The sequence below is a fragment of the Panulirus ornatus genome, chromosome 8, assembly GCF_036320965.1.
Source record: "Panulirus ornatus isolate Po-2019 chromosome 8, ASM3632096v1, whole genome shotgun sequence".
In the NCBI taxonomy this organism is placed as follows: domain Eukaryota; kingdom Metazoa; phylum Arthropoda; class Malacostraca; order Decapoda; family Palinuridae; genus Panulirus; species Panulirus ornatus.
Window position 1 is genome coordinate 43,818,786 of NC_092231.1, and position 27,817 is coordinate 43,846,602.

General features: G+C 40.9%; 1 protein-coding gene across 2 annotated transcripts in view; it reads left to right on the plus strand.

Annotated features, from left to right (window-relative positions):
- Positions 1-27,817, plus strand: part of LOC139749920 (neuronal acetylcholine receptor subunit alpha-10-like) — a 254,491-nt gene that overhangs the window by 13,637 nt on the left and 213,037 nt on the right. The window contains exons 1-2 of one of the 2 annotated variants that reach the window (XR_011713067.1): positions 6,203-6,326; positions 14,150-14,715. Coding sequence is in view for 1 of the 2 variants with exons in the window: in XM_071664334.1 (XP_071520435.1) it covers positions 14,634-14,715 (82 nt within the window). In the remaining variant the exon portion in view is untranslated. Of the gene's footprint in view, positions 1-6,202; positions 6,327-14,149; positions 14,716-27,817 lie in introns of those variants that run through there. The other variant, XM_071664334.1, reaches the window with a different exon arrangement.

Sequence of the window (27,817 nt, forward strand, 5' to 3'; positions counted from 1 at the left end):
CTCCCTCTCCCTCTTCCCCCTCCCCCTTCCCCCCTTCCCCTCGCTCCCTGCCACATCATCCGCCAGGGAGAGCTAGCCGGAAGCAGGCACCGCGTCGCACACCTCATGAACCAACACTTGAGTCTGTCGTCCACCGTTGTAATGTTCGGCTCCGCCGGAAACTTGCTCCCCTCTCCCCTTCTCTTGGAGTGGGATTACCTCGTCCCTCTGCCGCATGTGGACTAAGAACCTATAGCAAACAATTTTTGGAGACGCAGTCTAGTGTGTACCAGGCTCTTGTGAATCACCAGTGTTGGTTGGTTGGTGTGTGTGTTTGTGTGTGTGTGTGTGTGTGTGTGTGTGTGTGTGTGTGTGTGTGTGTGTGTGTGTGTGTGTGGCACAATATCTTCTGTCTCTACAAATTCCTCGCATCACTATAGCTTCCTGTGTAGAACTATTTCCTCCATGAGTCACTACATTATGCCATGAAATCTACACATTATACCATTATCATCATTTTCAGTCGTAAAGTATTATTTTCCAATAGAGCCACTACAGATACCTGTTAATTAGACAACGCATATGCTACCAGACCGTGTTCATGGTAAACCCAATCCTGAGTGAGGACCTCTGATTGGTATGTATTGAATGTCATAACGATCCATTGTTTCTCATTAGACCAAGCAATCTATAGTTGCACGTTATTCCAATGTCCCAGTTGATAATATAGGTTGAGTAATGGCTTCCCTGCAGTTCCTTATGTTCCCGCCTTGCTATCTTGTAAATCGTTAGGCTGCTCCTCAGAAGCGAACACGTTTGACTTACTTATGTCACCCTTATCAGTTATCACAAACCGGTGACTAACAACGTCTGACAATGACGAATTACGAATCAAAACTTGAGTTTCTGACAGGAGACACAGCAGTAGGGCACCTGGACACTGACGGCAGAGGTCTTGGGACCAGATAAGCAGAGCGTTCTGCTACCAAGGTCGTAAAACCTTAATTTGTGAATACATCATAGTGTATCTGATATGGGTTCCTGTATCATACGTCATAGTGTATCTGATATGGGTTCCCTGTATAATGCATCACAGCTTATCTGGTATGGATTACCTGTATCATACATCATAGTGTATTTGATATGGGTTCCCTGTATTACTGAGCTAGTTCAGGTCCGGATGTATTTCCAGAAGGACTTCCCATGTACTGTGTCAGGGTGAATGTTTAATGATATGCATAAGTAATAGTTCAAAGCTGGTTCTTTCTATAATGGAAACAAAGGTTTATTCTGTAGTAAATCATACTCTATATCATATGTAAATACACACACACACACACACACACACACACACACACACACACACACACACACACACACATACACACACCTCAGATTAAGCCGGGCACCAATCTATCGACCAGCCCTAAGGGAAGGATGAACTCCTGGGTTAGGTGTAGGCCGACAGGCACACCTAGGATTTGAAACCTTGCAGGACCAAACCCAGGATGTGTATGTGTGTGTGTGTGTGTGTGTGTGTGTGTGTGTGTGTGTATTTGTGTTCATAGAAAAATAGATAAACACAGGGATAGAAAACTGATAGAAAAAATTGATAGATAATATACAGACAGACAGACACATACATACATGTATGCATTGATATGTATGTGATGATTCGTCTAGTTACTCATTTGTTTGTAGCCATCAAAATGTAGATAATGAATTTACTCATTATCAAGGGTTCTATCTACACATTACATTCGTATCGTTCTCCAGTCTCACTAATTGCGTTGCTGCTTCCATTCTACTCAGATATAAAGCAGGAGTGTTCTAACACAGCAACACAGTGTCTTGTATCATGTTCATGAGTTAAAACCCTCATTACCAAGTTTGCCTCACTCCCATAACCAAGGCTGGCTGGCAAGGGCGGGAGGGCCATGCAGCCTCTCCGACAGTTTACCCTGCCTCATGAAGGATTATGGTGTACCATTTCAGCCATTAAATGACTCCTGCTCTAGCTAAGGTGCCCCATTGAATCTATCTCATGTTTACATGGTTCGAGAGCAAGCGATGCATTTAGACTCTAGAAGAATTGGATGAGGACTTTATTTCAATTAATGCATTAAGGTAAAACGATCTAGCGCTTTTAAGTGTCATCAGCGCTCTAAACAAGCGTCCTCAAACACGATTTTCATTACAAGTGTTTCATCTCATATAGATATATATATATATATATATATATATATATATATATATATATATATATATATATATATATATATATATATATATATATATATATATATATATATATATATATATATATATATATATATATATATATATATATATATATATATATATATATATATATATATATATATATATGGCCCAGCCCACCCACATACACATGTATATACATACACGTTCCCACACGTACATATACATACCTATACATCTCAACGTATACGTATATATACACACAGAGACATATGCATATATACACATGTACATAATTCATACTGTCTCTCCTTCTTCATTCCTGCCGCCACCCCGCCACACATGAAATGACAACCGCCTCCCCCCCGCATGTGCGCGAGGTAGCACTAGGACAAGACAACAAAGGCAACATTCGTTCACAACCTGTCTCTCGCTGTCATGTATAATGCACCGAAACCACAGCTCCCTTTCAACATCCAAGCCCCACAGAACTTTCCATGGTTTACCCCAGACGCTTCACATGCCCTGGGTCAATCCATTGACAGCACATCGACCCCGGTATACCACGTCGCTCCAATTCACTCTATTCCTTGCACGCCTTTCACCCTCCTGCCCTGATCTCTCAAAATCTTTTTCACTCCATCTTTCCACCTCCAATTTGGTCTCCCACTTCTCGTTCCCTCCACCTCTGACACATGTATTCTCTTTGTCAATCTTTCCTCACTCATTCTCTCCATGTGACCAAACCATTTCTAAACACCCTCCTCTGCTCTCTCAATCACACTCTTTTTATTACCTCACATCTCTCTTACCTTTTCATTACTTACTCGATCAAACTACCTCACACCACATATTGTCCTCAAACATCTCATTTCCAGCACATCCACCTTCTTCCGCACAACTCTATTTATAGCCCACGCCTCGCAACCTTATAACATTGTTGGAACCACTATTCCTTCGAACATACCCATTTTTGCTTTTGCTTTCCGAGATAATGTTCTCGTCTTCCACACATTTTTCAACGCTCCCAGAACTTTCGCCCCCTCCCCCACCCTGGGACTCACTTCCGCTTCCATGGTTCCATCCGCTGCCAAATCCACTTCCAGATATCTAAAAACACTTCACTTCCTCCAGTTTTTCTCCATTCAAACTTACCTCCCAGTTGACTTGTCCCTCAATCCTATTGAGCCTAATAACCTTGCTCTTATTCACATTTACTCTCAGCTTTCTTCTTTCACGCGCTTTACCAAACTCAGTCACCAGTTTCTACAGTTTCTCACCTGACTCAGCCACCAGCGCTGTATCATCAGAGAACAATAACTGACTCACTTCCCAAGCTCTCTCATCCACAACAGACTGCATATTTGCCCCTCTCTCCAAAACTCTTGCATTCACCTCCCAAACAACCCCATCCATAAACAAATCAAACAACCATGGAAACATCGCGCGCCCCTGCCGCAAACCGACACTCACTGGGAACCAATCAGTTTCCTCTCTTCCTACTCGTACACATGCCTTACATCCTCGATAAAAACTTTTCACTGCTTCTAATAACTTGCCTCCCACACCATATATTCTTAATACCTTCCACAGAGCATCTCTATCAACTCTGTTATATGCCCTCTCCAGATCCATTAATGCTACATAAAAATCCATTTGCTTTTCTAAGTATTTCTCACATACATTCTTCAAAGCAAACACCTGATCCACACATCCTTTACCACTTCTGAAACCACACTGCTCTTCCTTAATCTGATGCTCTGTACATGCCTTCACCCTCTCAATCAATACCCTCCCACAGAATTTCCCAGGAATACTCAACAAACTTATGCCTCTGTAATTTGAGCACTCATCTTTATCCCGTTTGCCTTTGCACAATGGTACTATGCATGAATTCCGCCAATCCTCAGGCACCTCACCATGAGTTATACATACATTAAATTTCCTTACCAACCAGTCAACAACACAGTCACCCCGTTTTTTAATAAATTCCACTGCAATACCATACAAACCCGCTGCCTTGCCAGCTTTCATCTTCCGCAAAGCTTTTACTACCTCTTCTCTGTTGACCAAATCATTCTCCCAACCCTCTCACTTCGCATACCACGTCGACCAAAACACCCTATATCTGCCTCTCTATCATCTAACACATTCAACACCTTCAAAATACCCACTCCATCTCCTTCCTACATCAACACTACTTGTTATCACCTCTTGTTAGCCCCCTTCACCGATGTTCCCATTTGTTCTCTTTCTATTCATTTGAAGTGGAAAAACGATAACAATGCATTCCAGAAATCATATCAAAGGGAATACGAGACTATTGAAATAGAAAACATGAGAGGGTTTATGTGTAGAATATTCAAGTCTTTATATGTTACCTTGCGAAAAGAATCAAAGAGGAACTGACGAGAAAATGAGGAAATGGAGCATTGTAAGCATCTGGACCGTATCATAAATCCTTTATGACGATTTGGTTTAGTTCAGTGTCTAGGATACAGTAGCAAGCGGCTATATCTTATCACGGGATACTATATAATTCCCTTTAGTTGCGGAGATCTAAATGTATGGGCGATGCAGGGGGCATCCAGGTCGTCACATACACACGTAGACTTAAAAATCATCCATAAACGTAGATCATAAAAGCTTACTAAGGACGAATAATTGGATCGTCTCATCGTTCGTCTATCCCATTAGCAAGTCACTAAGTAAGCAATCTTACCTCTCCACACCAGGCTTGTGCCACTGGTAATCGACTGATTATTATACGGTTCAATATTTACGCCAAGGATGGATTGCAGTGATCATGTTGTTACTGTAATCATAATTATTATCATTATCATCATATTCGGTCTGCCAAAGGTGCTTAAAGACGATTCTCCCCTGAGGCCTATACTCTCTGCAAACAAAATCTTATAGTTACAATCTGGCTAAGTTATTAGTTCCAGCTATACCAGTAATTAATGATCAACAGACGATTTTTTCTCGTCTATAAAAGAAATTTGTCACATGGGTTTCAGTAGTTGCGTTATGGCCAGCTTTAGCGTAAAATCATTGTTTACAAAAATCGCACTCGAGGAAGCCATCAGTATCTGTACTGACAACTTATTCAGCGATACGAACACAGTTTCATGGGTTCATAGTTGAAGGAATTATTATCTTTGTCATCTAGTGATTGTTTCAATTTGTTCAGCAGTGCTACATAAAGAGCAAAGAAGATTCTAATGATGGTTCACCACTGGGTCAAAAATAGGCTAACGCGTATTTATACCACCATGAAGTTAGGTAAGTGGAAGACAGTCAGCTGCATTTCAAACCTTTGTTTTTCTAATTCATGAATGCGATACATTTCATATTCCTAAGTCTGTGAACCATATTACTTCATTTGTTTATTATTTGATATCCCAACTTAAGACCATTGAATTTACCTCGAAAATGGAAAAAAAATGATATCCTCTGCTTTCTTGGAATGAAGATAAGTAAATGTATAAATTCCTTTAAGACATCAGTATAAAGGAAACCAGATTTTACCAGTTTTTCACTAAATTTGGTTCTTTTATTCCGATCGATATCAAACGCAACTTTGTGGTAACTCTGGCCACATGAGCATTTCATATATGTTCTGATTATCTTGAATTCCACAATGAAGTAAAACACTAAACAAATTATTATGTCCTTCAGTAGAACCAACTATAACTAAGGATAAAATACATTTTCCAATCTTATTCTGACCAATTTAGTACGGGAGTTTTACTCACAAGTTAACACCAGAGACGGTTTTAAAGCAAGAAATACAATTCAGTCAGTTTTTCAAGTTCGAGGATGTTATTCCTGTGGGGTTTGCAGTTGTCAATTGTCCACCAGTATAAGTTCATCAGATGTAATGCTTTGCATATTGTCAAGACAAAGCGACAACTCACGACGCGCATTTGGGAATAACTTTGTTGGTCAGCGCGAGCGAACTGCCCTATAACCGAGCCCCCCCCCCCCCCCCCCCCCTTTCAGCGCTCACGAGAATGACAGCCCATTGTCGGGAGCAAGCTTCCTTATGCTGGCCAGTAGCTCACCAGACATCGGTCTGTTAATACTGGAGCCCCTCCTGCCCTATAGGAACAAACCTACTATACGTAAGTAACAGTGAGATATCGACGTAGTGATCGTGTTTTTAGGCAAGTTCTATTATGTTTGGAGTAGAACTGTCTGGTTGTTTTTAATGCATGTTTCAACAGCAGGGTGTTTACTTATGGAGTATTCTAATCTCGACTTGGAAATATTGACACTGTTGGAGTTGTATAAGTCACGTTTTATTGTATTTCAAACAAGGTAGTGACTGTTGGTCATTATCATTTCTCTTTATTCTTTCTCGATTATCTATTTTATGTTGGGATTTTATGATAAGCATATTTGCAGAGAACGTTTTAGAGTTTATGCTTTAAACAGAAACTCATAACGTATATATCACATGCATATCAGCCTTATTTCATAGGCTCTGGTGATGGTATTTGTAATTACCAAAACGTAAGCCAGTAAAACAAAAGCATTTCATTTAAGACCTGATGATTCTTTCCATATATGTATATGTATATATATATATATATATTTTTTTTATACTTTGTCGCTGTCTCCCGCGTTTGCGAGGTAGCGCAAGGAAACAGACGAAAGAAATGGCCCAACCCCCCCCATACACATGTATATACATACGTCCACACACACTATATATATATATATATATATATATATATATATATATATGTATATAGTGTGTGTGTATGTACAAACACATAATGGCCTGTACAAACACATAATGGCCTCCGACAGCAGGATTCGAACCTCTACCACTTGTGTGGGAGCTGGGTACACTATCATGATTAGGTTGTAAAGCCTAACCAACACCCACACAAGTGGTAGACGTTTGAACTCCATATGATTTAGTCAAGCCTAAGATGACTTCTCACTCACGGTGTAACTTCGATTAGGTGAAGCTTGATAACACCTGTGTGTGTAATTACTATCTGTCTTTTGGGGTGAAAGTTTTACACTTGTGTTGCCTCATCTGTTAGCCATGTATGTAAATACCATTCTCTTTTTACTCCTGTGTTTGTATACCTATACACACAAGCATACATCCTCATCCTAACCCAGGTGCCCATTTATCGACCAGCCCCAAGGGGAAGATGAACACCTGGGTTGGGTTTTGGTCACCTGCTTCGCCCGGGGTTCGAACTCGTGTGGCCCTAATCCTTGCTAACTCTTGGTCAGTAATGCTAACCACTAAACCACAAAAGCCCGTGTACGATTACTGTATGGATGTTGTGGGGTGAGTTTTACTCGTGCTGCCTTGTCTCTTAAACTTACATATGTTCAATGTCTTTTTGTTTGTGTAAACGCACACGCGCTCGCAAAGTTACTGTTGCGACCCAACTCTGTAATAAATCAACTGTGTATATTCGGCCAAATAGTTGCCAAAATTCAATAAACCGTTCATTATCATCAATATCATTATACATCACAGCCTAAACCAACCTGTATGTGTGTGTGTGTGTGTGTGTGTGTGTGTGTGTGCTTTCTCCATTTTCTATTTTTATTCTTTTGATTAAGAACGCTGTCATAGTTTTTAGTCCTACAGGTTTTATTTGTATCGTTCATTGCAATTGTTGGCATTGGAAGATCGTATGTTGATTACTTGCCAGGAGTGTTTCCATTTATACTCGTACCACGACATTCCCTCGTCCCGCATCCTGCAAATCAAAGACGTTCCCTAATCATACTTTATGAAACAATTTCATTCCCCTTGATGATGGCAGGTTGGCTGGCCAAATGGATGAGATGAGACCCAAGGGAGAGGAAGATGCAGGATGGAGGGGGAATAGACACAGGAGGAGGATCACTAGGGAAAGTGGTGGGGAGGTGAGGGGAGAATACAAAGGACTGCTGGAAGATTGATCAAAGCGAACACTTGGGGGGGGGGGGGGTGATGAGGAAGGACTGCTAGAATATTAAGGTGAAGGAGTTTGAAGGCCTACATGTTTCTGGTTTTGTTGGGTCAGAAACCCTAATTCTCGAACGACGAGTGGCTTTAGCAAAATGACGAAGGAGCAGAGGAAATATGTGGGGAAGGAGCCACGTAGGTAGTGAAAGGGAGAGTGAAGGAATTTGCATAGGAGTTAAAGGAGAAGTAAGGAAGGTTGTTAAGGGAAGAGGGAGATCATGATGGGTGATGACGTACTAGTGAAGGCAGGAGGTGTAAACGATAAGGCTATTAGTAAAGGGAAGGTAAATGAGTACTGCAAAAGACCAATGAAGCCCACTGGCTAAAACCTGAGAAATGGCCTTTGAACATAAGCTGTTCAGTGCTTTACTTTTAATACACATCTGTCCTTTTCTTTCTTTTTCTTTTCAAGAATGGTTAGACGAAAGGAAGAAGTGGTAGAACAGAGGAAAAAGTAATTTGAAATAAAGACTGAAATATGCATAAGTGTATAGTGTTAGCATTTTGAATCATGTGGGTGATTTTCTAGAAGTGTTAATGGTGTTTCTCCCTCTCTGTTTTCTATGATATCATTAAAATGCCTGTATGTGAACGAACGAGAACATAACACTGATCAACAAATTCTGATGTATTTCATAATTTGGGGATGAAGCATTTAATTTTTATGTATTCAGGGACGCTGACCACGAAAATGACCATGAAAATGCTCGATTGGCTACGGTTTCCGAGAAAACTTTACTATCTTACATTTTACATGTATTATATACTATATTCGTGACACAGGCTACGTTCACTGGCTTACCTCGCTTAAATGTACCGTCTATTCGCCTGCTGTTTGTGTACAAATCCTGGAGCGTTTTTTGTCAGCGTCCAGCAATAGTCGGCTAACATTGCTGAACTCTATTTGCCTTGGTATCGTTTATCCATCGCCGAGATGTCTTGATGGAAACGTTCCCCGTGCTCATCGCTCATTGCACCCCAGGTAGCCAAAAGAAAATGCTTCTTGAAAGAGATATTGTAGCCAATTTTCTGTTGGGGTGACAACAGGTTTTCCTCAAGTTCTTGAAAGTTGTCACCCTCATTATGATCCAGTCTGACCTCTTCATTCCATGATCCATTCCCACCTCATTTGGCTAGTTGGTAGGTCCCCTGTGCTAGATAAAATTGACAGATCTTTTTCATTATTTCCGTATTTGATACCGTCATCTGTTATCATAATCTTGAAGCTACTTCCTCATTGAACTCGCCCGACCTACTTTATTATGGACTTTTAGCAGTTTTTTTTTTACTTCCCTTATATCCTCATTCACTTGACGTATCATTTACTCCCAGATTACATCTTGTCCAGAATTCCTACCTGATATGTGCTATTGATCATCTCTCCTTCGGCAACCCTCGAAATAGTTTTCCTCGTTCCTTATTTATCTGCCCACGAACCAACTACAACTGATTTACGTTCGCCTTCCATGTCACTTTATCTTCTGGAGAAGTTTACAACGGGCATTATCGCTTGTGCCTCAGCTTCACTACAATAAATTCTAAAACCATTCACTGCTTCACTTTCCCGAGTGATTCATTTTGAGCATTTACTGTTATTCTCTATCTTTATTCAAAATCTCATTTGTTAATATATCTATTACTTCGACGAAGGATGGTTGAATGGAGTAGCGGAGTAAGCACGAATACTCTCTACTTAATCTTCGAGTTGCGATGCACAGCACGAATTTACAATCACGAATTAACCAATATTCTTTTATGTTTCAATAAACTTTGTTTATCGCTACAGAGGCGTTCGTTATAAATTTGCTTGATCTAAAGTCTTCTTTTTTTTTTCAAGCTCGTCTTTTGTGAACTTGACATCAACAGCTTCTGATATCTCCAGACAGAACCTCGCTGACCCTCTACACTAAATTCCCAGGAGTTTTAGTCAGCAACAGTAGCTCTTCTTTCCTGTTATAAGCTTTCTGCCCTTACTTTATATGTTCTGCAGTTATCTGGACATTTCGGTCTCCTTCGAACTTCAGTCTCTGACAGTAGGACGATCTGAAGATGATAAAAAGGTTTGTTTCGAAGAATTTTTCCTTCTCTTTCGTTAGTAGCGTCACAGACGTGGACCCACCGCTCGATATCATTCTTTATGTATTTCTTCCCTTAAGCCACGACACATTCCACTACCGCCTCATGAGTGATCACTTCTCCCTCTGGCCCACAATAGGCACACGTCAATAGTCGATATCCCGCGTCGATTTTCGCAAAGCATTATTAGGTTCATCCCACCGTGTGTGTGTGTGTGTGTGTGGATATATATATATATATATATATATATATATATATATATATATATATATATATATATATATATATATATAAAGCACCTTCTTTGATTACTATTTATGAATACTATTTGTAAGTTATGAGGACAACAACGTTTTACTCTCGTATATCCCCATCTCTCAACCTTGTATATACGTACCATATCTTTATCCTCTTTGCATTTACAAAAATATAAACACCCCAGCCTGAGCCAGAGACTCGTTTCTTGACCAGCCCCAAGGGGAGGACAAACAAGCTGCGTAAGTTATGAACAATGTTGGCGATAGGACGCTGCCCTGTGGGATCCTGCTTTGTAGGGGGAACTTGGGTGACGTCGCAAAACTGATGATTTTTGCTGTGCGTTGGAACAGAAAGTTATACAGTAGTCTCTATATGTCCTCAGGCATGCCTAGTTCTAGCAGTTTATATTGTAGACCGTTAGACCACATTAGTTCATAGATTTTGCTTATGTTTGTTTATATAAATGTACCATAAGTTTTTTGTCCTTCGTATCTATTTTTTCTGCCGCAGTCACATTTGATGAGATGGTGCTTTTGCCTTTCCAGAAGTCATATTGATCTGAGTTATAGACGCTGTTGCTGTCAAAGTCTATTCTTCACCTAAGGTTTATCATTCTTAGAAAAAGTTTTTCCCAGGACATCTAGGTGGGATATGGGACGGTGGATCTTTAGGTCTGTATTAGGTCTCTCTCTCTCTCTCTCTCTCTCTCTCTCTCTCTCTCTCTCTCTCTCTCTCTCTCTCTCTCTCTCTCTCTCTCTCTCTCTCTGATCCAGCTGTGTTTTTAAAGTATCCAAGAGCTTTACCCGGTCGTAAAGCCGAGGCATGACCTAGAATTAAGCATCAGTGTCCTTAACCACCGCCAAACATATTGCATCAGAGAGTTTGAACTGACCATCAAAGAGGTCTAAACTCGAGTTACCTGTGCCAAACTGATCTCGTTGACCTTAATGCGCGGTAAATTATGTCTCCAGACTTAAACTCACTTACTTGAGGTCTTAAAGTTTTCCTGATATCTTCCCCAATGAGCATCTGTAAGTCTATCCTAGCTGTAGGATCGAACATTTTAAGTATAGAGTATATAATCTTGAAGATACTGTTCTCCTCGAGAAGCCGAAACACTGGTCAGAGAGTTCAGAAAATGTAATGATTTTCATCTTTCAATAGATTTATGAGGCGAAAGAACATATAGAAAATCATAACATTTCTGCCCTTGATAAAAGGAAAGCCAAAAATTTGGTCGCGAGCCTTTGGTTCTATCATAAATGATACTAGCCCCATTGACCTAAGAGGTGTAAATCCTATAGCTCGGCCGGCATGAAATCATGATTTTATGACCTGATGAATTTAGAATATACATCCCCAGTGACTTTAGAATGTTTCTTGTGATCTAAAAGCATGTCTCCCAGGTTTCGATGGCCTGAGTGCATGACACTCTTTTGTCATGAATATCCCTAACCCCTGCAACCTGATTGAGTATTCATAACTTCTGTGATTTTCACATGTCTGGCTCCACTGACTTTAATGTGACCCCCGTCGGCCTTAGCGCAGTGGGCCCTATGTTCATCAGTGTACATAACCCCCTAGCGATCTCAGGACGTGTGGCGCCGGTTGCCTGAGTGTGTGTTTCATGGACTGTGTACCGTAGGAAGAAGTTCTGAGACCCTAGAGAGATCGGCAGAACTCCGCCTGTTATCAATATGAAAGTTTCCGCAGGAGCTCTTTACCCATAATCCCCTCAGCTAAGGTGTACACAGAACCTACAGTAGAGCAAAGACTTTGGGTGGGGTTGTAGATGGCAGGGAGCACTTTATGGAACAGCAGATCTGAGAGTTGGGTAGCAGGTGAATACGGTGTTAGGAACAACTGGGAGAAACACGGGATGAATGGCAGTATATTCTGACCACTCAGGAGAAAATCCGCTAGTTGGAGGGTGACCTAAGCGGTATGTCCAAGGTGAAATGGAGATGATTACATACAAGCATGTTATTCTGGTTCTCTGGAACGTAACAGGGTAGTAAGAAGCGGGAAGTAATCCTTAGAAGCTCAGAAAACGTGTCTGTTTGAGGTGTCTGGGTGATTCTGGTATCAGTGTGCTTATCTGACAGCTTTTTGGTGGTATGAACAAGGAATGTAGTCATGAGGGTCAAGAATGATAAGAGAGACAAGAATTACTCTCAAGCGAAACTTACTGTGTTTTAGAGGAAAGTATTGACAGGAGTTTAGTTCCAACATTTCAGTCAATGAAATTCCAAGAGTATGAAAGTAACTGAATAAAACTGTGGGAATTAATCAGTGAATGAATTAGACAGAGACGGAGCGAAGCCTTAAGGATATGGGAGAGTGGATGAGTTGGAAAGTGAGGGAAAGATGAAACAGAATATGAGTGATAAGGCGAGGTAATAAGGGGGACAGAATGGAGAAGGGGAGAAAGTCAGTCACTCGGTAAGGAGCTATGAAAGAAGAAACTAGTATAATTTGAGTTAAAGTAGTAATAAAAGATACGAGTGAGATAATGAGAAAGCAAGGCAGTGAAAAGATAGGGGAGTAAGACAGTAAACTAAACTGTGAGTGATGCAATTAAGGATAGAAGTGAGGACGTGAGGTGGGGATTGGATAAAGCAGTAAGGAAGTTAAACAGTGCAGGAAGGAATAGTTTGGCAAAGATGGAGTGATGATGATCATCAAAGAATTAAATGATTAAGTGATAGCATGAGGAAGTCGTACAGTTAGCTGGTGAGTCCTGAGAGAGTGAAGTAGTAACGGCAGAAGTGTGAGAATCGGTAAGGTAAGGAAACGAAAGAATGTGAAAGTCGGACATTTAGGTGGTGGTAATATGGAGAGATAAAGTGGTGATCAATAAGGGGAGCTCTCAGGTCATGGGCAAATGATACGATCTCATTAAGAAGGAGTCGAGAGGCATGTGAAGCACAGAGTCAAATAGATGAAAGGTAAAGCATCGGTCGAAAGGACAAGATATATGGCAGTGAGGGAGCTTAAGAGGAGGGTAGTGAGGCAGTAAGAGAATGAGCAGGAAATGAAGAGATAGGAGTAATGAAGTAGAGAGACAATGAGATGAGGTAATGGAATAAGATGAGGCCCTCGGGAATTTAGAAAGTCAAAAGAGGCGAGAGAGTGAAAGAAAGACTAAGGTAGTGAGGCAGAGAGAAACTGAGAAAATGAGTGAACGAGGTACTAAGGCATCAAGAAGTGATAGAGAGGGGGAGAGTGGAACGAGATGTGTTGGCCACGACTCCTAATGAGAGCAGTGTGTCAGTAGGGCTGATCGGAGATTTATCAGTAGTCTCCTCTGTCGCTAACTACATTAATAATTACAATTCTCACGGCTCTTTGAATGTATTTACGACCACATACTATGTGTAGTGTATTTCTCAGACTTTCACGGATGAAGACATCTATTTCAGTTGTATTAAAGTATGTACTGATAATCTTAAGGTGAGAGAGAGAGAGAGAGAGAGAGAGAGAGAGAGAGAGAGAGAGAGAGAGAGAGAGAGAGAGAGAGAGAGAGTTGTACATATATATCTTTATAGATAACAAACACTTTCACACGTACATCTGTTATGAGTTTATAACCATACGAACCTAAGCATATCTTTTCTCTCTCCACAGACAGATAACCGCAACAGCAGAGGCAGGACGTCTTGGGATCAAGAGAACAACCACAGGCATGTGGAAAGATTCTTGCCAAGCAGCCGTGGTGTGGTTGTACAGATCTATGGCCTCTCGAGTGAGGTGAAGCTAAGCATGATGTTTTGACGGGCTCATGAGGCGAGGGTGACCTGATGGATCTATGAGGATTGCTGGCCGAAAATGTTACTGAAAATCACGTGTGTTCTTCATGAAATTGTTTGTAGTGAAATGATGAAAACTGCGTGAGAGTAGTTTATCACATGTTCCTGTGTTTCGCACATTAGAAAAATACCAGATATTGATTCCCTAGAGTGTGATGTGTAATTTAAAGAAAATCCTACATAGAGCCCCAGCAAGCTCTGTCTGACCTCCGTGATGTGTGATTTAAGTGCGGCGTAGCAAGTGTATCCTAAGGGCAACCAGTCTGCAAACGAACGTTACTGCTACCAAGACCTTTCGGAAGATGGCTCCAACAGCTTTCTTCTCCCTCCTGCAGCTGTTTCTCCTGCTAGCAACGTCCTTTTGGGTTCTTCCATCTGCTGCAGGTAAGCCCCAAATGTAGAGACCATAGAGAGAGAGAGTTAGCTTTTACTGGTGTGTTGGTAGAATGGACCCTGATCTCGGAGAAAACATACACCCACGTGGTTTTATGAAATTGCAAATCCGAAAAAAAAAACCGTAGCTATAAGAATTTCTGATAGATATTGTCGTGGGCTACCTTATAACCTGGGGGATACATAAGAAGCTTTATGAGTGAAGGACCATTCACTGAGGCGCCACATAGTGATCGAATTATTGATAACGTATCAGTCTCTTGGCAAGTAAATCTTGTTTCTTTCCTTTGTGAAGTGAAGACGTACATAAATAACCACACCCTCCTTAATGGAAATCCATTTTTGCGTACGTTCTTTGATGTGTGTTTTTGTATAAACGTGAGAGAGAGAGAGAGAGAGAGAGAGAGAGAGAGAGAGAGAGAGAGAGAGAGAGAGAGCACCTCCCTTGAAACACCTACCTTTTTCTTCATTTTTTGTCTTGATTTGTGAATGCTGTTTTTCTCTGCGGCCGGTCTCATTACATAGTTAGCGCATCTAGGTCCATCTGGTACTAACATCATCCATACATTAAGTTTTCTTTTAAGTAACCCAGTTGTCCACAGTCAACCCAGCTGTTCATCCACCTCTAGAGGTTGGTCGATAAGATGGGTACCTCGTTCAGGCTGGGAGCAAGAGGTGAAATGAGAGTTGGGGTGAGAGCGTATCATCAGATTTTCGGGAGAATAAAAAAGAATGTTTTGGATGGAGGTAAAGAAAGTGCGTAAGACAATAGAATGAATGGGAACATAGGTGAAGGGGGGCAAATGGGGAGGTAATAGCTATTAGTGGTGAAGTGAGGAGATGGAGTGAGAATTTTGAGGGGTTGTTGAATGTGTTTGATGATAGTGGCAGATATACGGTGTTTTGGTCGAGGTGGTGTGCGAAGTGAGAGGGTCGGTGAGAATGGCTTGATAAATGGAGAAAAGGTAGTGAAAGCTTGCGGAAAATGAAAGTCGACAAGGCAGCGGGTTTGGATGGTATTGCAGTGGAATTTATTAAAAAAGGGGTGACTGTGTTGTTGGTAAGCATATTCATTGTATATATGGTTTACAGTGAAGTGCCTGAGGATTGGCGGAATACATGCATAGTGCCATTGTACAAAGACAAGGAGGATGAAGGTGAGTGTTCAAATTTGAGGTATATGTTGAGTGTTCCTGGGAAATTATACGGGAGGGTATTTATTGAGAGAGTAAACGCTTGTACAGAGAATCAGACTGGGGAAGTGCAGTGTGGTTTCAGAAGTGGTAGAGAATGTGTGGATCAGGTGTTTGCTTTAAAGAATGTATGTGAGGAATGCTTAGAAAAACGAATGGATTTGCATTTATGGATCCGGAAAAGGCATATGATATAGTTGATGGAGATGCTTTGTGGAAGGTATCAAGAGTATATAGTGTGGGAGTTAATTTGCTAGAATCAGTGAAAAATTTTTACCGAGGATGTAAGGCACGTAGGAAGAGAGAAAATTGATTGGTTCCCAATTTTTATCGGTTTTGCGGCAGGGGTGCGTGATGACTCCATGGTTGTATAATTTGTTTATGGATAGGGATGTTAGGGAGGTGAATGCAAGAGTTTTGGAGAGAGGGGCAAGTATGCAGTCTGTTGTGGATGAGGGGGCTTGGGAAGCGAGTCAGTTGTTGTTTGCTGATGATACAGCGCTGATGGCTGATTCGGGTGAGAAACTGCAGAAGCTGGTGACTGAGTTTGGTAAAGTGCGTGAAAGAAGAAAGCTGAGAGTCAATGTGAATAAAATCAAGGTTATGAGGTTCAATAGGGTTGAGGGACAAGTTAATTGGGAGGTAAATTTGAATGGAGAAAAGCTGGCGGAAGTGAAGTGTTTTAGATGTCTGGGAGTGGATTTGGCAGCAGATGGAACCATGGAAGTGAAAGTGAACCACAGGGTGGGGGAGGGGGCGAAGGTTCTGAGAGCATTGAAGAATGTGTGGAAGGCGAGAACGTTATCTCGGAGAGCAAAAATGGGTATGTTTGAAGGAATAGTGATTCCAGCAATGTTATATGGTTGCGAGGCATGGGCTATATAAATAGGTTTGTGCGGAGGAGGGTGGATGCGTTGGAAATTAGATGTTTCAGGACAATATGTGATGTGAGATGGTTTGATTGAGTAAAAAGTAAAAGGGTAAAAGATGTGTGGTAATGAAAAGAGTGTGGTTGAGAGAGCAGAAGAGGGTGTATTGAAATGATTTGGCCACATGGAGAGAATGAATGAGGAAAGATTGACAAAGAGGATATGTGTCAGAGGTGAAGGGAACGAGAAGTGGGATTTTTAGCGATCGGGGCCTGAACACACAGGAGGGTGAAAGGCGTGCAAGGAATAGAGTGAACTGGAACGATGTGGTATACCGGCGTGGACGTGCTGTCAGTGGATTGAACCAAGGCATGTGAGGCGTCTGGGGAAAACCATGGATGTGGAAAGGGAGCTGTGGTGTCGGTGTATTACACATGACAGCTATAGACTGAGTGTGGCCTTTGTTGTCTTTTCCTGGCGCTATCTCGCGCGCACGGGGGGGAGGTGGGTTCTGTATCATATGTGGCGGGGTGGCGACGAAATTGGATGAAGGCAGCAAGTATGAATATGTACATGTATTTATATGTATACGCCTGTGTATGCATATGTATGTATACGTTGAAGTGTATAGGCACGTATATGGGCATTCTTTCGTTTGTTTCCTTCCGCTACGTAGGAATTTTACGATTTTCTACTTTATATCTGACGGATTATCATCTTCATCGCGAGTGTCCCAAGCATTCTTGAAGTAAACTCGCTTCTCGCCCTGCGTCTGAAAAGTGATTCCATAAGGTTATTCGAGATATCATTCAGGGTAGCATATTGCTACGGGTGCAAAAAATGAGACGTGGCAGTGACACTTAATTTCCCGGCACCTGAGATCCTTGGGTCGCTGTGGATTTAGCTACAGGGGATCAAAAGAACCTCTTTGTCGCTCTTTTAACTTTATCTCAAACCAACCGTACAGAATGCCATTTCCGTGTTCGTTCTCTGTGGAAGTCGGACTCCACGTATGTATAATTTCATTTTTCATTCACCCTGGCACGGGCTCGTCCTTGTCATACATCCGTCGAGAGTATTTCCTTGAGTACTTCTTTCTCCTTTTATTCTGAGAGAAAAAGATTAATGTCTGCAGACACAACGAACTAGTCCAAAGGGAGAATATGATGTAAGGTTTGATCATTTACATTAACCTGTGTATCTGGACTTCCTTCAAATTTACTCATTATAATGATAATCCACATGGTGGGATAAGGATCATTTTGCTCTACCCTAGACAATGTGCCAAGCTTTTTCACCCCTCTCCATCCGTCTGTACGTCCGTCATATTTAGCATCCAGCCATATCTATGACAGATTCTTCAGAGAATTTATATATAGTTATGATGCCATGGAACCCCGCGTGGGTTTGTGTAAATCATATGCTCTCACAGGTGGCTAACTTAAGATGAGTCTTGTGTCTTGTTTATCAGCTACTCGATTGAAAATGATCGTAGTGTTGTAAATCTCCATATTCATAATGTCTGCATTTTGCCACACCGCTTTTCTTACCTATATTATTTGTGTCCAGCCCCAGTTTCTCCTTACCTATTTTCTCTGCATTTTACCCCAACATTCCCCTTACCCATATTCTCTGCATCTTACCCAAGCGTTCTTCTTACCTACATTCTCTGCATCCAAAACTAGTCTTCTCCTTACCTATATCCTCAGCATCTTAACCCAGGCCGTTATTTACCTATACTCCCTGCATCTTGCCCTAGTGTCTCCCTTGCCCATATCCTCTGCACGAGACGAAGGGCAACAACGAACGTAATACAGTGCAGGAGTAGTGTGGGGGAAGATGCAGCAGGCAGATAATGCTGGGCAGGAGCTGTAAGTTAGGACCTGGTGGCTCCAGCCTGGCACCCGCAGGATGCCTTAACCAGCCAATTACCATGATTTGCTCGTTGGCTGCCACTGGCACAAGTGCTGCCAGGAGGTACTTGGACCATGTCATCAGTGGGGAACATGTACCTTGAATAAGAATATTGCACGGGTGCAGTTATATATATATATATATATATATATATATATATATATATATATATATATATATATATATATTCTTAATTTTGTTAATGATGCGACTTTATGCAATTTTACATTATTAACATGGATGGTTTGGATCCTTGGAAATATATTTCTGTGGCGATACAGCACGAGTTGAAAACCTTAATGTTGCTTGGACTATACAAAATATCCTTAGATATCTCTTTCACTACATCCTGAAGTATTAAGGAATCACTCTAGCCTTCTAATCAAGTTCCTAAATCAATACACGGTAATTAAGCACACACACACAAATATATACATACATATATATATATATATATATATATATATATATATATATATATATAGGGGATAGGGGAGAAAGACTACTTCCCACGTATTGACTGCGTGTCGTAGAAGGCGACTAAAAGGGGAGGGAGCGGGTGGCTGGAAATCCTCCCCTCTCGTTTTTTTTAATTTTCCAAAAGAAGGAACAGACAAGGGGGCCAGGTGAGGATTTTACTTCTAAGGCCCAGTCCTCTGTTCTTAACGCTACCTCGCAAACGCGGGAAATGGCGAATAGTATAAAAAATATATATATATATATATATATATATATATATATATATATATATATATATATATATATATATATATATATATATACATATATATTCCTGTGAGTCCACGGGGAAAATGAAACACGATAAGTTCCCAAGTGCACTTTCGTGTAATAATCACATCATCAGGGGAGACACAAGAGGAAATCTAAGTCAGTTGATATACAGTGAAGAGACGTAGCTAGGACGCCATTTGGTAAACATGGCATGTTTACCAAATGGCGTCCTAGCTACGTCTCTTCACTGTATATCAACTAACTTATATTTCTCTCATGTGTCTCCCTTGATGTCATCATTTCACAAAAGTGCACTTGGGAACTTATCGTGTTTCATTTTCCCCGTGGACTCTTAGGAATATACATGATCACGCGCAAAATTGTGATCCTTTCCAATATATATATATATATATATATATATATATATATATATATATATATCATTTTTTTTTCATTTCACGTGTGGCGGGGTGGCGACGAGAATGAATAAAGGCAGCAAGTATGAAGTATGTGCATGTGTATACATGTATATGTGTGTGTGTGGACGTGTATGTATATACATGTGTATGTGGGTGGATTGGGCCATTCTTTCATCAGTTTTCTTGCGCTACCTCGTTAACGCGGGAAACGGCGACAAAGTATAATAGAAAAGAATTTTACATATATATATATATATATATATATATATATATATATATATATATATATATATATATATGCGTGTGTATATTATTTCACTTATGAAAGGAACTTCTAATGTGTGAATGGTATTACTTCCACTCCTCAAGTGTGTATGGGTCAAATCTGTATTCACTGTACTACCGCAAATGTACTTCGAAAGTGAGACCCGGTAAACAAAATTACGTCAAGGTTAACATTAACAAGGTTTTGTATATTGCGAACACTTGTAAATGAACAGTTTTGGGGCCGTTATTATAATAAGAACAGAATGAGAATGATAATCTACGTCCTTGGAATATTTCAATGAACTCAGAATCTTTGAATCGTGATTAAACCATTGTCAAAACTTACCTTGGTGTCAATGTCTCTTAAGCCACTCTTCTTTCACCTTTACATGCAACAACGATTCCCATCCTTCAGGTTATCAAACATGGATACTCTCTTTCTATCTAATGGTTATTTTGTCCTCGCATATTTCTTCTCGCATCTTTTAGTAAACTTCCTCCTCGCATTATATGTCCCATTCAGTTCTTTTGTCTTCGTGTTACTCCTTTAAGTAATGTCCATCCTTTCTTCACAATTCTGAGCTCTCAAATAGTTTCTTACATTTTGCTTTCAGAGTCCATGTCTTTGCACCATACAGAAATGGGGTCCATACAAAGATTTTAATTTCTCTGCTTCACCACTGGGTTCAGTGTACCTGTAAACAAGCTTTATCCTTTCTTTGAAACTGCTTTGCTCATTGGAATTCTAGTCCTCGGTTCTTTGTTGTCATCTTCATTGCCAAAACATAACACTTTCTAAATACCCAAATCATTTTCTTCATCTTTAGTGTATAGTTATGGTTTCTTGTTTTTTTCCCTTACAATTCCCATCACTTGGATTTTGCTCAAGTTTATATTCATCTCGAAGGCAGTTACTGTTCCTCCTAAGTTATTTACCATTTGCTAGAGATCTGTCTAGCTGACAATCGCCTTGGCAAAGTCAGTCATTTATAACTTTTTCGCCTTACCATTTTTCACTTCGTTCTTCATATGTCGGCGCAAAATACAAACACGAGACTAGAGAATGAATCAAAGAGAGAAAAAATATATAGTCTCTTCACGGAACTGGATCAATACCTACCCTTTTAGAAGACACCACGGGTATTGCAGATCTGTCACAATCCACTGCTCTTCAAAACACCATTATCCGCAGCTCTGCATTAGCGGCCGCTGTCGCTGCATCATAATGTGAGGGGTGATGCAGGCAACGTCACATGCGATGCATTACTGCCACTGACGTCGAATGATCAATTAGCTGAGTTGGTTAGATTTATTATCGGAAATTGATTACGCTGATGCTGTTAAAGAACATCAGCTCCCTCCACCGTCTGTGTAGATTTATCACGGCCATTTTGATTTTCCCTATTTTATCTTTGTTCTTCCTCGCCAAATTGATCACTTTATAGGCAGTACAAAGACTGAAGTATATGAGAGAGAGAGAGAGAGAGAGAGAGAGAGAGAGAGAGAGAGAGAGAGAGAGAGAGAGAATAAAGGAAATCTCCTAGCTTACCTTGATGTATGTGTATCAAAATTTTGTATTTTGAGGTATGAATGTGTTTTTGGTGTTTTTCTCTTATGTTTCAGATATACGTAAATGAATACATTTGCTTCAACCGATAGAAAGAAAAAAGACAGGACTCTTTTAAATGATTAGAACTACAACGGTGAGGGTATTGGCAACGAGCCTTGCTGATTTGTTCTACTGAACCTCCACCCAGACATGAAGCCAGTCTGGCAGGTTCCCTTCTCCCGGCTTTTCCTTTAGTGTGATTAAATGTACCATGAAAGTGGCATAATAGCTTTAAATACACAAGGTTTAAACTGATTTTTACAAATCCCTTCGAGTGTGAAATTCAAAGTTCAGGTTACACTCGTTGCTTTGATGAACATTACTTTACTTGTCTCCAAAATTAGAGTCGCGTAAATTCTTATCATTGTAAACATGAAGCCGAAGAAACACATCTGATTTTTGTTGCATGAGCCAAAGTCTCATGGTTCTGCTGAGGATGACTTCCAGGAAAACGAAGCCGAGTTCTGGTTTACTGTCACGTTATTTAGCGACAGTAAAATAGTGGAACTAAAAGTTGAGTCTCTCGCTAAATGCTATTTACTGCGTTAAGTTACCAAGTGTGAGACTCCTTAAGGATATTTATGTAGCGAACATACTGCAGCCACTTTACTTCAGTAAACAGCTGTTGTTTCCTCTTTTAGTTATATTTAGTAAATGACTTTAAAAGGTTTGGGTCTTAATACCCTTATTAAGTTAGGGAAGTCGGGAGTCGTGGCTCTTAATAGCGCGTAAAATTTAGAATCTTGGATTTAATGGTTTTATGGATGGCGGTGCTCCGGGCTCATACTTCTTGGCGTCTTTAAGGAATGAGGTTAAGGCTCTTGCATACTTCATTCGGTAAATAGCTTCATTCTTGGGGGTCGGTGGGGGCTGTTCATAGCTTCAGATGGAGAGAAACGTTTGGACTCTTAGCTATGATCGCTTTCATAAATTGGATTAATTCAGCAGAACTGATATATGACCGCCTTATGGAATGAATGGATTTATGATTTATGATGTGATTGTTTCATGACTTTAGAATTCAGAAGTGCAGTTAGGAGTTGTGGCGCGCGCGTGTGTGTGTAGCTAGGCAGATAAGTATGCGGGTGTGTGTAAGTAGGTAGAGTGTGTGTGTGTGTGTGTGTATGTGTGTGAGGTCATGGTTGATTGCTCTCGGTCGCTTCGTGAATTGAACAAAATTAACAGTAATTGATGACGATAGAGATATTCAAATAAGATAACACAGCTTTCACGTTGATATTAAGCGAGTGAAGTTACAAGTAACTGCGCTCTTGATATCTTTCTTTGGAACTATATACTATAATCATCTTAACTACTATAGTCATCTTAACACTGTTACTGCCATATCAAAGTTCTCTGAGAAATCCCTATTGCAACAGGCGATATAGTTTACGCGTGGGTCGCTGGGGTATTGTTAAAAGGAATATTAGGTGTCGCTGTAAATCAAACTTTCCGTATTAATCGAAGTTGGATAGTGGTTGTCAGTAGAAATTAGGTTTTCCCGATATCATTTTACTTAATGTTCATCATGTTCTCTTTAACATTTCATTTACACCACATTTCTTGTGGAGGTTTTACGTAAAGCTTGATACATCGACATGTGATTAGATACTTTAGGGAGGATAACCAACAATATGTCGTCTTCGAACGGTTATATCTATTTTGATAAATTCAGAAGTATCACTTTACTAGAGAGAGCCTTAATACTCTCTGGAGATGTAAATAACTCAAAGAATAATGGATAAGCCGAGGGGCATCACCTCCCAGAGTATGTCTTTCTTCCACAAATCGACTTATGAATGTAAAAGATATCGTACACTGCCAGCGAGATCCCTGAAGGAGACGAGTGATGCCGCTATATCACAGGGAAGCTCGCGGACATGATGGATGTTAGACGGACACTCCTGAATAGCTGCTGCGCTAGCCATCAGTCGTCACCTCAGAGGGTTGTAGTCACGTTCATCATGACCCAAGGGCGTGAAACATAGGTTGTGTCCACATAAGACTGGTCGGAGGAGTAGACCGCTGGATAACTGTCATGAGTCGCTACTATGGATGGGTCACTTGAGCTAAAAATGTGGGCTTGTAGTTGCATGAACCGCGGGTCTAGTCATATCGTCATAAGCCCTAGCTTCCTTCATTAGCTATTCGTGTTATAACCACGATCAGGGGTTACTAGCTTTTCTTTATGTGCCAAAATTTATGAGCTATAAGATTATCTTCGTTAGGAATCAGAGGGTGTAGGCTAAAAGGTTATGTTCGTCAGGAATCAGATGGGGTGGGCCAAAAGGTCATCGTCAGGAAACAGGTTTGGGTTAGAAGGTTACGTTCGTCAGGAATCAGAAGGTGGGCGAAAATTGTGGGTCAGAAGAATATACTCGTCAGAGAGGGCAAGTTAGATCAGTCTTGGATCTAACATCAAACCATACAGTATGTTGAAGTTTGTTTTGTCTACATGCTGCACTGAAGTGACGTAAGCAAAAGAGTTTGTAGCTTCCATGAGGCATATATAAAGTTCCCCTTCCTGGCACGAGAGGTTAAAGATAATTGGATCTGGTCACGAATATATCTGTGGTACCGAACTCCGAGAGGTGGTATAGTCAGGTGAACTTATATACACAATATAGTGCCGTGGGAACAATTAAGGAGCATTCTCATTACCAGGGATGTACGAAGATGAGGTGCCATAAACTTTCAGCAAGACTCCTCAATGAAGTGGCAGTGTATTGCTCCCTTGGCACTGAATCCAGACTCTTGTATCCTTATGAGGCAGTGTGAGGGTCTACCATCCTTCCTCCTGCAACTCAGACACGTGCTTTACATGGTAACGATATGGTAGCTAAGAGGATATAGCGGTGATAGACAGATTAGAAACTATATACATAGAGAAAAAAAAAGATGGATGGATAGGAATATAGACAGTTCAGAGATTAATCTTTCCTATATCTACCAGTGGACTATAAATTTCTTTTCGGAAAATATTTTGGCTTTTATGCTGTTCATTCTCTTTATTCCTTGTTGGAACAGACAAAATGTATATTGTATACAGAGAACCAAACCGTATTCTACATTACTGCCAAACCGTAAATTTTGCAGTGGAAAATTCAACCTATTAGCCATTTTTGTAGTGGGTATCGGCACGTAGCTATATCTCTGGTGGATACATACACAGCTGTAAATCATCTGTGGAAATGAATCCCAATAAACCACTTTTTTCAGGACCCGAGGGAAATTATGGAGGGGGTTTTAGTGTGGAGCCCTTATGAAGCTGTGGAAGGGGTAACTAGGGGGGACGGGGAGTTCCAGGAAACTTAATGTTTGGGGGAGTAAGTAAGCTTCAAAGACTAGGGGATATAGAGGAAGAAGGCACAGAGTAACGGTGAGTTTTGAATGGAAAGATATGAGGAGGGGATGCCTAGTAAAGAAACTTGTGCATTTAACTTTAAACGGAATGGGAGGCTCTGGACAAAGCTAAAAGACAGTAAAGAAAGCTTGGTGAAGACGTTTGATGTAAGAGAGCGTAAAAAAAGAGCAGAATGGTGAGTACAGAGGAAAGGAGAGCTTTATAGGGGAAAGCTAAAGGGAAACGTCTAAAAGGAAAATGGAGCTTTAATAAGAACTTAGGGTAAGATTTGCTTGAGAGAGAGAGAGAGAGAGAGAGAGAGAGAGAGAGAGAGAGAGAGAGAGATGAGGGCTGGTTATGAAGGAAATGGAGGGCCACTAGGGGATGCTCTGTGACAGGGAGAATTCAAGAGGGAAGGCGGTCAGATGTCAAGTCGATAGGGAGATGTTAGGGAGCAAGGAGAAAGGAAAGTGAAGAGGAAAGGGAAGCTTTAAGAGCAGTTAACAGAAAGAGCTCTAGGGGAAGAACATAGCTTACTGAATTGCTGGAAAATGGGATGGCTAGGGCGATGCAAAGCCAAGGACTGCTCTTGAAAGGAAGAAGGGTACGCGGGTGTATATGGGAAGGAGAGATAACAGGGAACCTGATGGTCTAAGATAAGGTTATGTTTCTCTTATAGAGTGTGGTGAAAATAGGATAATAAAACAGGAAGAACTTAAGAAAAAAAACAGGGAAAGGAGTGCAATAAAAGGAAAGGGGATTTTCGGGAAAACTAGCGCGAGGGAACTTCTTTGATGGGAACTGTGGGGAAGGGGAGATATAATCAGCAACTAAGGGCAGAGGAGCTCTGAGGAACAGCTAGGGGAAAGTAAAGGTTCCAGCGGAGAATGAGGAGTCGAATAAGGAGGGGACGTGGGCTCAGAATGAGCAAGGCCAAGAGTAGGGATAGAGAGGGGAGCCGATAATTTAGGAGGACTAAGAGTAAGAGGAGGACTAACAGTACAAAGGGAATCTAGAGTATGAGGGGGACCAAGAGCAGGAGGAGGACCTAGAGTAGGAGGAGGACCCAGAGTAGGAGGAAGACCCAGTGTAAGTGGGGGGAACCTAGAGTAGGAGGAGGACCCAGAGTAGAATAGGAGGAAAAACAAGGGTAGGAAAGGGCTGAGTGTAGGAGGGGACCAGGTGGGATATAACTGAGGGGCTTGAACGTGGAGCCCCTCTTCAAAAAGGGGGTAAGTAGGGAAAGGGGTATTCAAAGAGATTAAACGTATAAGGGAGATGGGAACGAGGGTAACAGGAGGCCAAGAGTAGGAAGGAGTAAAGAGAAAGAAGCAGGGGAGGGGGGGGAAGAGAAGGGTGTGTAAAGTGGGTCAGACGTCGGGTTGAATGACCAGGTCACGCTAGGTTCAACTGCTGCCTCTTCTTTTTAATGGCTTTCGTACTTTCTATGCTATTTGAGAGTCTGACTGGAGGGTAGCTCATTATGTACATTTTCCCCCCCGTAAAAGTTGAATAATATATCAGTGTATCAAGTCGATAACTGGTTAAATCTCCCCAACTCGGGCCTGACATTCGGATGGCAGTAAATTGTATCCATCGTGATAGGAACTTTTGGTTCAGTGTGCATGAAGCTCGAACACATATTTTTGTGTCAAGCAGCCAGAGATTTCTCGTGACCCAGCTCACGCTTTGGCAGGAGGTGATTCGTCCACATTTACATCTGGTGCTAAAAGACAAGGGTAACATCAGCTTATGACAATTGTGATGACAGTTAAAAATATATACGAGTAAGCACTCCTGTACACACACACACACACACACACACACACATATGAGCTTCCAGAACATAGGTTTTAAGGGTTGCTGACCATGATTCATAGGCCCAACCAGGCTCGAATCTTAGGCGCGACAGTTGGTCCATATCCAATCACAACTGTTCATGCTCCCTTCGGGGCTGGTTGACAAACGAGTCCATGATTTGGGGTGAGGTGTGTGTGTGTGTGTGTGTGTGTGTGTGTGTGTGTGTGTATTTGTAAACATACAGGTAAAGACGGGACAACACGAATGTAAAGCTCTCCCCCTTGCAACACGCAAAAATGGCGTTGTTTAACACCCTTTCTCTGTATCATAACCCCAGTTTTTTTTTTTTACTGTATGTATGTACTTTGGATATTTTCAGCATGTGACTGCAAGTGTTATCCAAGTAATCTTTCATTGTTGCTATTATAGTCATTACTGTTATCATTATTATTATCATTGTCATTATTATTATTATTATTATTATTATTATTATTATTATTATTATTATTATCATTGTCATTATTATTATTATTATCATTACTATTATTATCATTATTATTATTATTATTATTATTATTATTATTATTATCATTACTATTATTACTATCATATCTATGATTATTATTATCATTATTACCCCTGGGCAGGGGAAAAAGAATTCTACCTTTGTCTTTTCTGTATGTTGTAGAAGGCGACTAAAGGGTGTGGTAGCTAGGGGGTATTGATTCCCCTTTCTTGTTTTTCGATATCTAAAAGGCAGAATAGAAGCTAACCGTGGAGTGCTCATCCTCCATAAAGGTGCAGGCTGTGTTTCTGAATGTGTGCGGATGTAGATAAGATGAAGAAAGGAGAGATAGGTGGTATGACTGAATAAAGGGACCTGGATGTTCCGGCTCTGAATGAAACAAATTTCAAGGTAAAGGGGATAAATTGTTTGGAAATCTCTT